This window comes from Orycteropus afer, unplaced genomic scaffold (assembly GCF_000298275.1).
Source record: "Orycteropus afer afer isolate SDZICR_OR568_19922 unplaced genomic scaffold, OryAfe1.0 scaffold00398, whole genome shotgun sequence".
Taxonomy (NCBI): Eukaryota; Metazoa; Chordata; class Mammalia; order Tubulidentata; family Orycteropodidae; genus Orycteropus; species Orycteropus afer.
This window is the reverse complement of record NW_006921985.1, coordinates 2,613,849-2,628,300: the sequence shown is the minus strand read 5'-3', so window position 1 is coordinate 2,628,300 and position 14,452 is coordinate 2,613,849. Positions and strand designations below refer to the sequence as shown.

Below are 14,452 nucleotides of genomic sequence, written 5' to 3'. Positions count from 1 at the left end.
CAGGGGGCCAGAGGCTGACTTCAGAGTCCCGGCTCCAGGGGCTGGGGGAGGCCCCTCAGCCCTGGGCTCCTCTCTGCCTCTTGTTCAGGCCCCTGGAGCCGGGGGCTTCTTCCAGCTCACGCAGCGGCTGCCTGCTGACGCTGATGGACCGAAGGTTGACAAGTGGAGTGGCACAGTCCCGAGACCAGTGGGCAACACGGCAGGCCACTGGTTCAAGTCCAGGAACTGGAGGTGAAGACCCGGCCAAACGCAGGGTCCAGAATGTGTCAGAAAGCTGAGGTTCTCTCCCAAAGCTTCCTTGAAACAGGCCACACCATGAAGCCACTCCCTTCCCCTAATCAGCTGCTCACTGCAGATTCCACCACTGAGGTGACTACGACCTCCTCACAGGGGTGACTATGACCTCCTCACGGGGGTGACTACGATCTCCTCATGGGTAATAACTCCATCCAGTGGCCCAGCCCCTCACAGCCACAGCCTAACCCAGACGACACATCACGTAACTATCACAGCACCGCAGACCCTGAGATGACCGACAAGGCCTTTCTAACGGCATATGGCTATTATAAAGGTGTGTCAAGGGTTCATGACAGCATGGACACAATGGGGAGAAATGGAAGATATAAAGAGAACCAGAAGGAACTGCTGGAGACGAGAAGTAATGTCTGAAACGGAAAGGTGACGGGACGGAACCGATACAGTAGACACAGCAGAGGAACAGATGAATGAGGAGGAAGACGGAGAGGAAGAAACGACGAAGCACGAAGCAGGCGCTCTGGGGGCGCAGGGCCTAAGGCACTTGACTAGTGACCAGAAGGCTGGCGGTTCAAACCCACCAGCCACTCCTCGGAAGGAAGGCTGGGCAATCTACTTCCGTAGAGATACCCCCTCGGCAACCCAAGGAGGGTCGCCATGAGTCGGTCCGCCTCAACTCTGAGATTTTGAGCTGAGTAAACACAAATCACACAGAAGCAACAAGACTGAAAAGGCGGACGCCTCAGTGGCTTATGGGTGAAGTGCACTGGTTGGACCGAGTTGGAGTGAGTGGGGGGTGCCCTCAGCAAACTCCAACCTGCACGTATATGAACTAAACTGACCCACGACCCCCCATCACCACATTGCCGAAATCCCACGAGAAAGAGAACCCTATCTTGAAAGCTCTCTTTCAGTGGTCCGCGAGGGGACATCTTCTTACAGCCCCCCAGCGTGGAGGGGAAGAGGCGGCCGTGTCTAATTTGCACAAGGATCCAGTCCGTATATACCATGGCTGGTCAGATATTTTACCAACCAAGACAAGGCTGGCTGTGAGCAGCTTCGTCCGCATTCTCCTGAACTTGCATTTATAAGGTTTGCAGACCATTCTGAAAGTCTGTTCTGAAGGGGGAAGGTTTCCAGCGTCTAAAGCATTCCCCCTCCAGTGAACTACGAAAGCATAACCCTCACCAGGCGCGCAGGCAGCAAGCGTGCCGCTCAGCGGAGGCTCACGAGGGAACACATCTCCGTACGCGGCCCGGCCCGAGCGCCCGACCCGGAGCGGCCCCCAGGGGAGCCCCGTCTGCAGCACGCGCGTTACTTGCACGGTTTTTAAGGCCTGAGTTTCCTAACAGTTTGTTTTTTTCCCCAAAAGTAAACAGGTCAATTCCCTCAGAGCGGAAAGGGCACACCTGCACTAGGGGCCAGTCGTGGGGAGCAGACACCGCGCCGGGCGAGGCCCAGCACACGCCCCTCGAGTGTCTGAGAACCCTGGAGACCAGGCAGGGAGCACGGGGCAAGCGGGGTGCACCAGACGAGGCCGGCTGGGCATGGTCGGCTGTGAGACAGCACGTGGCTTGTTCCCTCACTCCCGTCGAGTCGATCCGACTCACGGCAACCCCTCCTTGGGTTTCCCAGGCGGTATCTCTACGGAAGTAGATTGGCCAGTCTTCCTTGCGAGGAGTGCGTGGTGGGTTTGAACTGCCAGCCTTCTGGTTAGCAGTCAAACGCCTTAGGCACTAGGCCACCAGAGCTCCCAGGGACACAGAACCCCCAGATGGCTCTGAGCAGGCAGCAGAGTGATGGCTGTGCTCTGAGTGGATGGCTGCGGTGGCGCCCTCTCTGGGGACAAGCTGCAGGGGCAGGTATTGAAAACAAAGGTGGTCACGTGGCAGGGCCAGCAGAGGTGGGAAAGGTACAAGTGCGGGGGCTGCGAGGGACGGGGCAGGCACCTCGATGCGAGAGCTACCAGGCTTCTGCCACCAGAAGGGGAGCTGGCTGTGCCTTTACAGGGGACGGGACGGCCGTGGGAGGGACCCAAGAGCTGGACACGTTAAGTCTGGGTGTTCACAAAGCAGCCAAAGTGGACCCAGTATGTGGACGGGCTGCGGTGACACACTGACTAGCCCTGTGACCACAGTCCACACCTCAAGACTGGCCCCAAACATGGTAGCCTGGGGCTGTGGGAGAGGGTGGGCTGGGGGCCCCTGCAGAGCTGCTGGGTACACAGACAGAATGGGAGCCTGCACATGAAAACACACGACGTTCACAGTGGGCCGCACCGTGCTGAGCTCAAGCACCGCAGGCCCCCTCGTCCATCAGCAGCCGGGAGCTCGGAGCCGCCAGCTCCTTCCGCAGGCCGGCCCCAGGCTGCTGCCACATAAATGTACGACTGGGTCCCACAAGCAGACCCCTCCTTGGCGCCTCTCAGCACTTCCCTTTCCTGAGCCAGAATCTGCCCCTGTTGCCCCGCCCGGGCCGGTCTGGCCCTCCTGGGCTGGCCTCTCACTCTCCTTCCTCACGAGCCACTCTGGGGGGGTGGTCACTAAGGGCCCTTCCTTCTGAGAAAGTCAAAAAGCACACCACAAGTTGACAAAAATGTCAAACACAGCTGTCCAACAACTTCCTCAAAACAAAGCCACAAAACTTGGCTCTGTGCACCTGTGAGCCATGGTACACGTGTGTGCACACATGTATGCACAGCCCTTGGAGGAAGCGCAGCCAGGGGGTCCTCAGAAGCAAGAGGGGCCAGACTGCATCTTGGACTTGGGACGCGCTATTGGGAGGGACCGGCCACGCCACGCTGGGTAAAGTGGAGGGTCAGCGGGAAAAGGGAAGGCCCCTCAGCAAGAGGGGCTGACAGAGTGCTGCAGCGACGGGCCTGGGCGCGGCCGGGATTGGGAGGCCGGCGCGGGACCGGGCACTGTTTCCTTCTGCTGCGTGTGGGGTCGCTGTGAGCGGGAACCAGACGACAGGCACATAAAATGGCCACGTGCCGTGGGAGACAAGAGCTCGACGGGTCCCTGTGGCCTCACCGAGCGCGCACTCGCATACAAGCTTTATGTGGGTGGAGTCCCCCACTGACCAGCTACCAAGGCCAGTCCGGAGACGAGGGACCGTCCCCCATCTGGGGACGGCCTACTCCCCGCAGCTGGCTTCTAACTTGCTACTGGGAAGGCACAGAGCATTTTTCCCACAGAACTGCTGTGGAGTGGCGTTCCCAGGCCAGGCAGTGAGGAGCCCTACGCCTTGGGGGGCTGACCACAGACATGAACCCAGCTCTCCGTGGAAGCACAGTCCCAGTTTCCGCCCAGATGCTCTGACAGCGCTGTCCCCTGCTGCGGAGATGGCCACGTGTGGGGTCCCCTCTCAGCTCCGGCAGGAGGAGCCCAGCACGTTCCAGGGGAGAGGGAGTCAGAAGACAGGGCCGAGGCTCTGGAAATCAGAGAGGCCCCAGGGGAGCGGAACCCAAGTAAAGGGGCCTGAGAGGCACGGGCCCAGGGGGGCATCACTTAGAGTCCCTCCATGAACAGCTGAACATAACGTGGCCTCCCAGACTGGGCCGGCAGGTGAAGGGGCTCACTTGTTCCTGTTCCACCCTGAGGATCAGGTGGAGAAAGACAGTGTGGAAAAGGAGGGAACCAAGTGGCCACTGCCTGGACGTCTCCCGCGTGCAGACAATGTCCCTCCCTCGCCTGCTGCGCAGGGTCTCTGCCCGGAGAGAGAAGAGGTACCACCACCAAGGACACAGCAGGGGCAACTGAGGGACGAGTGGGGGGCACGAGTCGGGGCAGATGAGTGTGATTCAGGGGCTACCTACACTCAGCTTTTAAAAAAAAATTACCAAGTGGCCTATATAATAAAACTCCCTGCAGTTCCTACAGCTCCTGCTGACCAGGGACAGCCTGGACAGATATATATTACCAATCATGATGAAACTGAGCATATCAGAACCTGCTCACGGTTAGAAACATCCCTCAGAAACGCACATCTTCCAGCAGGGCCAGGCCAGTGGGAGCTGGGTGGGAGCAGCCCAGGCCAGGCCCTCCGGGGAACCACGCGCTCCGGAGCCTCCTGGCCCTGGCCACCGCCTGGGGCTTGCTGTCAAGGGACATTTTCCCACTCCCGGATTAAGCTGATTCAATAACATGATCATCGTTGCACATAAAACAGGTAACATAATTCCTTTTATACAAAAGAAAAAGCCCAAGCCCACAGGCTGGAGGTGCCTGGGTCCAGCTCCGGAGATCAGCCCGAGTGTAACGCGAGCCGTGGCTCCTGCTTCCCACGTGGGGAGCCAGAGAGGGCTGGCCTCGCAGGGGGCTGAGCTGTCTAAGGCCAACGAGCGCAGTCAACAGTAGAGGCACAGAAGTTCCGGAAGACTCCACCGCGATTCTCTTCAACATACGACCTGCGAGGCCACCCCGTGTCCCCTCCCTGCCCCGGCGTCTTTCGCTTCCATGGTCTTGACTTTGACCCCCCCAGCCACCTCCATGAAAATACAGCACCACACCCTGGGTGACCACGGGCTTCCAGCCTCAAGGACAGGAGAGTCGGTTACAAACACGCAGACATGTAGAAACACAACTTCTGAGCACAGCAGCTTTGCTGAGCATGGTAACAAATGGGGCATTTAGAGGAAACGCTTGCCTTGTTTAAAAAGAAATAGTCCCGAGGTGCAGTGACCAGGGTGTGCCACAGAACCCCTAAGTGACAGGAGACGTCTCCGGCGGCCCCCTTTTGGCTAAGTCCCATTGAAGAGTCCCCTCTGTGGCGCTCATCCCCAAACTCGAGTCCACCTCCTGGATCTTCCTCAGGAAAGGACGCTCGGCTACAGACGCCTCACCGGAATTTCCAGAACTGCTCAGATCCAGGAAGGGCCCTGTGCTCACTCGCAACGTGCTGGTTACGAGCTGGTTGTACGAGCACAGGGCAGCGGAAACCTGTCTGAACTTGTCACACGCAGGTACGAGAGGTGAGAGACCACAGCTCAAGCCAAGGAACGGCACCGACGCTGGTGAAGTGGCCGCAGATGTCCCAGTGGCCCGGTCAGTGGTCCGGTCCCTGACAGCTTTCCCCGGCCAGCGGCTGTGCACACGCGCCACGGCCCCCCGGAGCCGCCGACAGCCCCCCGGAAGGCGCGCGGCCAGGCCAGCGCCCTTCTGCAGTGAGTCAAGTGGCAAACACTTTCACATCCAAACTTCACAAAACATAATAGAAAGGGACATCAGAAATTGTGACTTACCACCATCAGACACAGTCGCAGACTGAAAGAAAAGAGAGAAAGACATGAGTTAATGAGGCCTCATGGCAGACTCCGGAGCAAGCACGTCCGGCCTCTGGAAGCTTCGGGGGAGGTTCCTGAGCCCGCACCGAGGGCAGGTGTCTGAACAGAGCCAGACACCTCCTGAGTCAAGCGGCTGTCCGCCTCCAGGGCCCCGCCCAGCTGGGGAACGCCAGCGCCACCGCTTTCATTTGCGAAAACAAATCCCAGCACATTTGACATCACAGGCTTAGCAACTTCCTCACTGAAAAGCTCTGTTCAGACTCCAGGACCAGCCAGGATCCCAGCGCTCTGTGGGCCACACCCAGTCCCCAGGGCGGCCACCACGGGCAGAGCGCAGTCAGGGCCGCCTGCTCTGAAGAGAGGGCACTCAGTGTCCACTTGCCTGGCCCCCCACGCCGGGCGCGGGGAGTGGGCTGTGCCAGCTCTGGCCCGGACTCTTCCCATGCCCCTGGCTCACCCCCGTCACCTCCCCTACAGAGGCCAAGTTGGGGCCCAGAGAGATGGTGCACCACCCCAAGGTGGTCCAGCCAACCAGTGCCAGCGAAGGCCACAGCCCACACACCACGCTGCCCGCCCGAGGGACATGGTGGAATGTGGCCATCGCAGTGGAGGCATGTCCAAGGAAGGGGGCTGCTGGGCTGGGCTGGGCGGGGCGGTGGAGGGGCGAGGAGCCGGCTACCAGATGTGGGGTGGTGCAGATGCTGTCCAGGGAGGAGGGCAGCCGGGGTCCTGACACACACCATCAGGAAGAGCCCCCCCAGTCCCCAGTGGAAATCGCAGGTGGGCTGTCTGGAAGGATGGTGGCAAAGACACCAGCCCAGAGCCCGTGCACCCAGCAGCTCAGAGGGGAAGGACACCTCCAGGGCCCAGGGCAGGAGCCTAAGGGAGCCAGGCTGTGGAGGGGGCCCTAGGGCTTGGGCGGCAGGAGTCGGGCAGCAGGCAGCCCTGCAGAGATGGGCTGAGGTAGGGGGTCCCCATCCAGGCACAGGTCATAGCTACTGAGAGAGGCTCATGGCAGACGGAGAGGGCACCGATGAAGGCCTGAGACCCTCGCCCTGAGCAGGGGGTATGCCTGCAACACCACCCGGGCCTCGTCCCAGCAGGCCTTCCTGCTGGCCCCAGGGGGCTCGTATCCCAGGCCCCACCTTGGGGGGCTCCCTGAGTGGCCTGAGCGCGGGAGTGCACTCCAGCCCGTTTCTGCAGCGCGGTGAGACAGGGCATCACAGGGGAAGGCTGACCGAGGACGCGGGCGGGAGGAAGCCAACAGGTGTCTGCACCCTGCACTGTGGCCACACATAGAGCCCTGCTTCCTAAGTCCTGGGCCACCCCCAAGCAGCGGGCCCCGAGGGGATGGTGGCTAAGGAAGACGCATTGGGCTGCTGCTTCAAGACCAGAGACTTACACCACAAGGCCCCACACATCCTCCACGAGAGGCAGTGAAAACACAGACATACAGCTTCAGTTTTCCATGGCTGGGCCAGCCTGCCCCCGAGCCCAGGCCCCAGCCTGCCCCCCAGGTCACCCCCGATCCCACGCCCAGCCTGCCCCCAGCCTACATGGGAATGGCACCCTCTCACCTTGAGGTCCACATAGTATCCAGCAACCCCACCCTTCAGCCCTCACCTGGTGGGGCTGCCCGTGACACTAAAGAGAGCCCACCCATTACGGATGGCACCGTGTCCCCAGAAAGTATGTGCCAGCAGCCCTGGCCTCTGTGCCTGTGGTTAGAATGCGTTTTCCTGCTGCGTTAATGGGGCAGGGTTAGTGCAGGGTGTGTCTTGAGTCAGATGAAAGGAGTGAGCGAGAGAAGCAGAGCGGGCCGGGCGATGCCAAGCCACGTGGAGAGGGCCCAGGAGCAGGCGCTCAGAGCCAAGGAACTTCCTCCGGAGCCGAGCGAGAGAGCCCCACATCTAGAGCCAGCACCCTGAATTCCGACTGGCAGCCTCCTCAACCATGGTAAAGTTCTGTGTTGAAGCCACCCATTTGCGGTATTTCTGTCCTAGCAGCACTAGAGAACTAAGCTCCAAAGGCGTCCCCGGGTCCCCCCGGAAGGGGAGTCCCACCCTGTGTCCCTCTGGCAGCCCCAGGAAGCCGCTTCCTGACAGCCGTGCAGCAGAGGTCGCCACTGTCCCCAGCCCACGTGGGCGCCAATCTCAGAAATCTGAAGGTCACCCCAAGTCCCTGGCACCTCAGCCCCCCTTTTCAGCACCCGTGCAGTCAGGGGCCCGGGGTTTCAGCTTCCTCCTGCCAGGCAGGGAGGGCAGAGTACAGACCCTGGCCTCCAGGCGCTTCTACTGCAGGGGCTACATGCAGGGCTGGGGGCGGGAGCCATTCCCCAGCACCAACACATGCATTCTGGGAAGCTGCCTCATTCAGACTGAACTGTGTCCTCCCGAAACGTGTCACCTTGGCCAGGCCAGGACTCTCAGTGTTATGTAATTATGCTCCCTTCTGTGACCTGATGCCATTATCCTGCGTGCTGTATGATGTTACACCTCAACCCAGAGATGTGGAAATCCTCACAACTGGACCAATGAGCAGCATCATGATAAATGGAGAGAAGAGTGAAGCTGTCAAAGACTTCATATTCCTGGGTTCCATCATCAACACCAAGGGAGTAGCAGTCGAGAAATCAGACAATGTACTGCACTGGGCAAATCTGCTGCAAGAGACCTCTTTAAATTGCTAAAGAACAAGAGGTCTCTTTGAAGACTAAGGTGTGTCTAACTCACGCCATGGTATTTTCAATTGCCCAATACGCATGGGAGAGCTGGACAATGAATAAGGAAGACTGAAGAAGGGTTGATCCTTTTGAGTTGTGGTGTTGGTGAAGAAGGCTGAAAGTCCCATGGACTGCCAGAGGAACGAACAAATCTGTCCTGGAAGAAGTGCAGCCGGAATGCTCTTTGCAAGCGAGAAGGGCCAGACTTCATGTCCCCTGCTTTGGTCATGTTGTCAGAAGGGACCAGTCCCTGGAGAAGGGTATCATGCTTGGTAAAGTGGAGGGTCATCGAAAAAGGGGAAGGCCCTCAATGAGACTGACTGGCACAGTGGCTGCAATGATGGGCTCAGGTATAGCTAGGACCGTGAGGCTGGCGCAGGGCCGGGCAGCGTTTCCTTCTGTTGGACATGGGGTCACTACGAATCAGAGGGCACCTAACAACAACAGCAGCAAATCAAAGACCCAGGGTAGCAGAGCAGGGTGGATGACGGAGGCTGAGAGGAAGTCCCTGTTAGCCTGGAGACAGGTGCCAGCGAGACTCTTCAAGAAGGTAACTACAGAGGAGCCCGCACTGGAAGAGGTCACCACCAAGTTCCTGTGAGTTCCTCAGGACTTCTAGAAGACAGCCAGGAAGAGGGAAATGGTCCCAGACCCTGAGCTGTGAGGCTTTCCTGGGGTCCCATTCGTGTCTTCACTGTTCACCAGTTTCCAGAAGGGGCTCTGCGTCTCTGGGCTACAGCCCCACATGCTGTAACGCCCTCCCTCTGCCCAGCTCAGGTAGCCATTACACAAGTCTAAACCCCAGAACCGTAAGAAAACTCCAGGCTCATGGCAGAGACACGGGCCTGCACACCGTGAGGCTCACTGCCAGAGGCCGGTGGGGGCTAAGTGGTCACGCAGAAGACGCCGCCATCTGCTCAGATCCCTGGGGGACAGACACAAGGCCACACGGAGTCACTTCCGATGACACACAGAACTGTGAAATGCTTCCATCTCTGCGCTTCAGCACTTCTCATCCTGTAACTTTTAAATCCCAACCCACCTCCAAGCATTCGGCTGAAAGCAAAGTGTGATCAGGTGTATTTTAACCCAGCCGGAACCTAAGTTCACTGTCCTCCACGCGAACACCTGGAAGTGGGAGATGTCCTTCCCGACCACATTACTTAATTTGCAAATGAACATGTTATTTGTTGTTGTTAGGTGCTGTCAGAGGTGGGCATGAGAGGGACCAGGGGGGCGACCTGCCTACAAGGGAGCACAAAGGTCGGGTTGGTCCCCCAGACGACTCCCTTCTGCCATGGACTTACAGACACGTCCTCTTCTGGCCGACTGACCCTCGGCTGACCCTTGGTTTGCGAACTGTGAGTGGATACTGACCAACAGAGGGCAGCACTCAAAACGGCCATCAGGCACAGCTTACCGCAGAGAGTCTCAGGAGGCGTCACGAAGGACAGTGGGCCAGGCTGCAGGCAGCGTGACCTGTGGAGGGGGCGCTCCCAGATGTCTTGGCCCACTCTGGTCACACTAAAAACCGTTTTCTAAATTAAAACTTGACACCCCTAATGTTCACTCGCACCCAGACGGCTGGTATTCATTCACAGCGTGTTTCCATGATCCTGGACATCTTAGATTCTTCCCAAATTCCCCCAGCCACGTGCGAGACTTACCAAAATACATCCAGAGGCAGCCAAAACTGCCTGTTAAAGACTGTCCTGCGAGTTAGCACTTTTCTGTGCTTACACTTGAAACAGCAAATACTGAGGCCCACACAACTAAATAGCCCGTGAGTGGAATTCACACCACGGTAAACGTGCTTCCATTATAACGAAGCCCCAGGAGGGTGTAGACATGCAGCGTTACTGTGTTCCTCAAGAAGCTGGCCTCGGCCACAGGACCACTTGATGGAAACACATTCGGACTTTACCTCGGCAGGTGATGGGTCTGTAAATACTTTGTGTCACTGTTTCCAAAGGCTTTCAAGGACTTCCATGAAGAGCACGCTATATGGTGCACTGAACCTTTATTCTCATTGCTTCTGTTAGTAACAAACAAACAAAACAAACTCATTGCCGTCGAGTCAATGCCAACTCATAGCGACCCCTCCTTGGGCAGACTGCCCAGTCTTTCTTCTGAGGAGCGGCTGGTGGGTTTGAACCGCCAGCCTTCAGGTTAGCAGTCAAATGCCTCAGGCACGGCGCCACCAGAGCTCTTTCCATTAGTGACACTGAACAGGAATTACTAGAGCACACTGCATCCAAATTACTTCATCACATAGTAATAGATAGTGATAAAAATTCTTAACTTTTAGCCACTGACGAAATTTCCCACCTTGAACATAAAAACATGGACAAATCACACTTGACTTTCAAGTAGGAGACCAAGACCCTGGAAGTTGCAGGAATGTATTAAGGTTCTGAAGACAGAGAAGAACCGTGAACAATCCCAACAACGGAACCGCAAGGACTCCAAGCTGACGGCCCAATCTATCCTACCCTTTCCGGAGCTTCCTGAGCTAGCTTTGGAGACAGCTCCCACAGGGCCAAGTGAAGAACGCAGGGCACATCTGGAGCCTTGAGGACTTCTGGAAGTATCTGGAACATACCTCTGAGGGGCACACTGTGGGCAGAGACCTCCAAACCCCAGCCCATTCCCATGCTCCTCCCACCTCAGTCCAGCCGCTGGCTCCGCCCCCAACTCCGCCTCCAGAGCCTGCTCTGCTGGGCGGAGCTGGCCGCCCAGGCTGTCAGTCAGTGCAGCAGGGCGTTCCAGAGGTTAACAAGCTGGAAGAGAGTGGAATCCACTAACAAAGACGCCAATGCCGACTCAGGGCACAGGTTCCAAAGCTGCGTGAATGTGAGAACGTGCGTGAGTGTGTGTGGTGAGTGTGCATGTGCACGCACTTGCACGTGAGTGTGTTGAGCACTCAGATGCACGAGTGTGTGCTATGAGTTTATGTGGGTATGAGTCTGTGTGAGTGTGCGTGAGCATGTGAGTGTGTGTGTGCAGGTGAGTGCATCTCCTCATGTGGGTGCGTGTGCAGGATGTAACATGTGTCTCCCACTGAGGGCTGCAGTCCAAAGCGCCCAACAGTGGCTGTGAGAAGGACCCAACCTCTCCATGCCCAGCGCTATACCTCCAGGCATCCCCCGGGCGGAGCAGCCTGCCCTGGCCAGCTCCCACCTGCAGCCTCACTGGCACTCGTCCACCTGGGTGGCAGCACCACAGGACCTTTCCAGGAAGCCCTCCTTGATGCCCTCCAGCTGGCTGACCACTGGGAAGGGCCCCACAGCCGATCCCAGCCACCACGGAACAGGTCTAGGGTCCCGGGCACGTCCCCAAGTGCCCAGCCTGTGCCCAGCACACGGCAGTGTGCCAGCAATGTGTACTTAGCAGACAGGTGGTGCACCTTCAGGAAGAACATGTCCCTCCCCGTACCCCTGTAGATTCCGGCACAAAGCGGCTTTCCCAGTGACGGCCTCAATCCAGACCAGAACCACTCCTGACCCAGGTCCACACACGACCTGGGACCGTCCCCGACCTGGGACCATTGCTGCACCCACAAGGGCCCCCTGGTCTCCCCAGCAGTGCAGCAGCCCCCCTGCCCCCACTCCAGACACCCCCATCTTCTACCGGGAGCACCCCTGCTTCAAGCTCTGAGGGCTGGCCCCTCCTCCCAAGGCTGCCAGCTCTCCCAGGAAACCCTCCGACGCTGTGTGCCCTTGCAGGGCTACCCCCAGAGAAGAGGCCCAGGCAGAGTTGGAGGGGCTGCAGCTGGCACCTCACTCCAAATCTCTCTCCTGAAACAAAGCCTCACGGAGGTGACCCCTACCCCCACCCCGGAAGCCAACCCCCAACACTTTCCAACCCTGGCCAAGTCCTACCTGGGGAGACTACCACCAACCCCCCTCTTACCCCTCACCCACTCACCCATACCCCCACCCCAGGAGCTCAACTCATGGCCTCAGGAAGCCAACCCACAAGCCACCACCAGGGGGAGCACCTTGGGGTGCAGGAGTGACCCTCCCACAGGCCTCCCAAGAGCCTGAGCAAAGAGGCACCGTACTGGCAACCGATGCTAGGGTGCTCCCATGGTGTAACCACCCCACTGCCAGCGTTCCTGGTGTTCCCAGACGCCCCCCAGTACACACACAAACCATCAAGGCAGCACCCACCTCTGGGCTCAAATCTGTGAAGTTACGCATGGAGTCTGGGTGACCCACAAGTCAGAGAGAACACAAGACATGACAAAAACACACGGTATGCCCACTCAGTGCCACCAAGGGACGCACTGGATGGGCCCACAGGCACAGCCGTGGGCCACGTGGCCTGCCAGGAGGCGACTGCCACCAACCAGGTGAGACCCAGGAGGCGAAGGCACCAGGGCTCTTCTGAGCGTCTCTTTACAGCACATGCATGTGTGTGCACACATCTGTGCATGTGTTTTTGTGTGTGTGTGTGTGTGGACATGCGTGTGACAGTGAGCCCGTATGTGGTGACAGTGTGTGTGTGTGTGTGTGTGAATATGTGTAAGAGTGCATATGAATAGGAATGTGTGTGTGAAAGTGCATGTGTGTTGTATGTGATAGTGTGATGACTATGGGTATGTGAATATGTGTAAGAATGTATGTATGTGATAGTGTGGTGTGTGACTGTGTGTGAAAGTGCATGTATGAACATATGTATAAGTGTGAGTACATGTATGTGTGTGCATGTGTGTGCATACATGTGAGATCACACATATAAGTGTGTGCTCATGTGTGTGAAAGTGCATGCCTGTGACAGTGTAGTGTTTGCTTATATATGAGTGCATCCATGTGTGAGAATGGATATATGTGAGTGTGCATGTGTGAGTGCATGTGTGTGAGTGTGTGCATGTGCATGCGTGGAATGCATGTGAGTGTGCATGTGTGCATGTGTGCGTACATGTATGTGAATGTGTGCGAGTGTGCATGGGTGAGAGTACATGTATCTGGGTGTGCGTGTGAGCACATGTATGAGTGTGCATGCGTGTGAGTGCGTGCAGCCCTCACAGAGCTTCTTGGCCTGCGCTGAAATCAGCAGAGCCTCAGGGCGCACCACAGTGAGTGCGCCCGTCAGGGACACGCACAGGGGACTGCCTTTCCCAGCCGCGGTGAGCCCTCCAAGAATCCACAACAAAAGCGACGACGCGCAGTCGAGTGAGACCCTGCCGTGGGGCCCGCAGCTCCACAGCAGGGCCAAGCGCGCAGTGTAGAGAGCTGGCGTCCAGGCATTTGCACACTCACTTCATACGATGACCCTGTGATCTACTGAAAGGCGGGCTGCCCAGCCCTCTGTCCCCGCCAGCTCACCTGACACGGCCTGGAGCCCTGCAACGGACGTGCAGGCAGCCTGGAGCCCTGCTGCTGTGCCGGAAACGGCCTGAGCCCTGTTCTCCGAAGGAGCCCTGCAGGCAGCTTTCTGAGTAAACAGAGCACTGGTGCTGCGCGGGGCCGAGACCCTGAGCTCTCCTGAATCTGAAGCCCACCCTGCCCTCTCCGGGGTCAAGGGTGCGAGTCACGTGCAGCCTGGGCTCACCCACCGAAGCCTGTGGGCGATGGGCACTCACACGAGCCAGGCAGGGCCAGGTCCACGGTCCAAGGAGAAGACCAAGGGCTGACGGACGGAGTGCCATCTGCACAGAGGCCTGGGGAGGGACGGTGGGCCAGGGCACAGAGGGGCATGGCCAGAAAGGGCCCGGCTGCTGGGGCTAAGGGGAGAGGTCAGAGGTCAGAGCAGAAGGGGCTGCCCAGTGGCCACTGTGAGAGGGCAGGGAAGCCACTAGAGACCTGAAGCCGGGAGGAGGCAGCAGGGCCGTCAAGGCTGATACTGTGGGCACTGGGCTGGGCTGGAGATGAGACAGAGGCTGGGGGTGGGGCTCAGAGAGCAGCTGGAGGTGACCCACGGCTCCAGGCAGGAGGTGGGGGACTCAGCAGGTGGGAGCCTGGGGGCAATGGCAGGAGTGGAGGTGCCTCCATGGGCCAGGCAGAGCAGCAGGGCGGGGCTGTCCTCCACAGGCCTGGGGAGACCGTGGACCGGCACCAGGCGGGGGACCAGGGTCAGGTCTGGGGGAATGGCAGGGGGACCACAGTCAGGTCTGGGGGAATGGCAGGGGGACCACAGTCAGGTCTGGGGGGATGGCAGGGGGACCACGGTCAGGTCTGGGGGGATGG

At 58.6% G+C, this 14,452-nt stretch overlaps 1 protein-coding gene across 1 annotated transcript in view; it reads right to left on the bottom strand.

Moving 5' to 3' along the window:
- The window catches only part of RGS12 (regulator of G protein signaling 12), a 128,305-nt gene that overhangs the window by 45,132 nt on the left and 68,721 nt on the right, over positions 1-14,452 (bottom strand). Inside the window, exon 3 of the mRNA XM_007953522.1 lies at positions 5,498-5,519. Coding sequence (XP_007951713.1) covers positions 5,498-5,519 — 22 coding nt within the window. The remainder of the gene's footprint in view (positions 1-5,497; positions 5,520-14,452) is intronic.